At 42.8% G+C, this 2,494-nt stretch overlaps 1 protein-coding gene across 1 annotated transcript; it reads left to right on the forward strand.

The window, feature by feature from the left end:
- Positions 1–576: 576 nt before the first annotated feature.
- Positions 577–1,410, forward strand: LOC149138582 (uncharacterized). Its single transcript, XM_089450401.1, has 2 exons — positions 577–720; positions 958–1,410. The coding sequence occupies exons 1-2, from the start codon at positions 577–579 to the stop codon at positions 1,408–1,410; spliced, it is 597 nt and encodes a 198-aa protein (XP_089306527.1).
- The last annotated feature ends 1,084 nt before the right edge of the window (positions 1,411–2,494 follow it).

Below are 2,494 nucleotides of genomic sequence, written 5' to 3' on the forward strand. Positions count from 1 at the left end.
AATCTCATCTAGTGTTAAATTGCAAGAGAACTCTTTAAATAAGCTAAAGTGAGTTAGAAGCAACAATTAAAGCATGTGTGCATAAGCTCTAATAAAATATAAAAATCTCTCAAATTTGTTGCAAGCTAGAGAGTAACTATATTGAAGGATTGAATCAAAACAAAACCCTTAAATAAATAAATGACATTGGAAGAAAATAATGCTTAAATTTACTCACACTTCCACTGCAACTTGGAAAAAACAATTAAAATAAAATTATAGTCTTTAAAATAAAATGGTAGTCGTAAAATTAAAAATACTTTTACAAAATAAAATAAAAAATATATGAAAAAAGTAATTAATCCATAAAAAAAAATGGTTACAAGAAACATGTAAGGTATCCCAATCACTGAGAAAGAAGTGGATATGAACTTAAAAAAAAATCTGAATAAAAGCTAAAAGGTGAATAATCGCTCTGCATCTTAATCGCACAACGCTTCCGAGGTAATTTCGCACAAGGGTAAACTTGTGCTTTTTTCCGGGCATCTTGCTGCACAGAGATTTGCAGTTGGGATCGCTCGAGGCTCGAGTTTCGCAATGGCTGTACGGCAAGGGAGGGGTGAAATCCCCTCCTTTCGGGATGTTACGGCGGGTCAATCCAGCACCAGTCGAGGGAAAGGTCCGCTTCTAGAAGAAGTTGATGACACGCCAGTCCTGGGGCACCAGTGGCAAGCACGGCTGGTCAATAAATGTCTTCCACGGGCCCAAAAAAAACCAAGGTACGTAATTCCCAGTCACAAGTTGGAGGATTATCGCTGTTATATGCGTGACCATGCGTTGATTTATAAATTCATCGGGTATTAGCCTTCTGAACGGGATCTCCTGAGATGGATCCAGCAGCGATGGAAACCGCGAGGCCACATTGATCTCAAATTGGGTGCTAAGGGGTTCTTTACAGTCATTTTTGCCAATTTACAGGACAAGGCTGCGGTGTTTGAAGAGGGTCCGTATTTCATGAATAATGCGGGTTTGTTTATACGGTATTGGGAGGACAGGTATAACCCGGAGGCTGAGCAAATCAAAGTTGCACCGCTCTGGGTTCGTCTCTTTGGGTTACCAGATGAATTTTGGGATCCGGAAATATTAGAAGGAATTGGAAATTCAATTGGCTCATTTGTTAAGGTGGCTGAGACCACAAAGAGGGGTAAATATACCTCGTACGCAAGGATTTGTGTGTATATGGACATCTCAGATCCTTTACCAGACTTTATTGAGCTTGAGTATCAGGATGAAATTTGGCAGCAGCCTATAGATTATGAGCACATACCATTTCGTTGTCGACGCTGTCATGTTTACGGTCACCTTGCCAGGGATTGTCCACAGAGTACTGAACAACCGCTGAACGCCAACTTACAAGCCATGAACCCATGACCACAAAGGATACGCCTGGCGGTGCTCAACCACGTGAAGGGAGAATTGGGGAAGCATCAGGGTTTCAAGAGGTGCAGCGGAAAAGGAGACCACCTCCTGGGAATCTTAAAGTCCACACCCCGGCCCCAAATACCATCCCTGCAAATCACAATCAGTATACTATTCTGCAAACACGGGTTGCCGAAGGAACTCAGGGTAAGGACACCAACCAATTTGTAAAGGACCTGGAGAGCAACGTCATTGCACCGATGGAAATTATCAAGGATGGCAAGAGGAAAAGTCGAAGTCCAAGTCGAGAACCGGAAGGCGAGAACAAAGCTCGCGATGATACGAATGTAGCTCCAACTCAGGAGGGGCAGGAAGTTTTAAAGGCAGCGAGCATCGAGGAAGAATCCATTCTAAAGAAGTTGCTTACTGAGTGGAAAAAATTGGATGAACGGTTCATTCCAGAGAATGAGAAACAATTATATAAGGAAACCTTTCAACGGTACAAGGAGAAGACGGCTGGTTGTTTAGACTCGCGGCTGATACATGACACTCAGGAAGGGGATAGTCAAGGTAAGCTTGGTCGGAAGAAAGGGCGACGCACGTTGAATGAATCAATTCAAGCAGTGGGCGAGAATCTGGTAAACTCTGGAAAGGTGATACCTCTGTCCGAGGTATTTTTACCAAACCCTCGAAAATTTTAAATGATTGTATTAAGTTGGAATATACGGGGACTTAATAGTCAAGGGAAGCAGCGATATTTGAAGGAACGTGTAAAGAGAGATAAGCCGTGTATTCTGGTACTCCAGGAAACGAAAATGGAAAGTCAACAGCTGGAAGAAATTGTTAAGAAAATGAAACTTGGCTATGAGGTTATGGCTTTAGATGCAATAGCGACAGCAGGGGGATTGGCCGTTTTGTGGAACCCAGAGGAGGTAATTTTCGAACATTGGTATTCTCTTCCAAGAATTCTTTCAGGTGTGTTTCGGTTAGTCGGGATGGGGGAACGGATTCTGTTTACGGGGGTTTATGGACCCCACATTCCTCGAGACAGGCAGGCGTTCTTGAGGAACCTCCATACTCTGAGGAATCTTCTTCT

The sequence above is a fragment of the Pinus tabuliformis genome, chromosome X (assembly GCF_031772625.1).
Source record: "Pinus tabuliformis cultivar Carrire ecotype Pingquan chromosome X, CPIR1, whole genome shotgun sequence".
NCBI lineage: Eukaryota > Viridiplantae > Streptophyta > Pinopsida > Pinales > Pinaceae > Pinus > Pinus tabuliformis.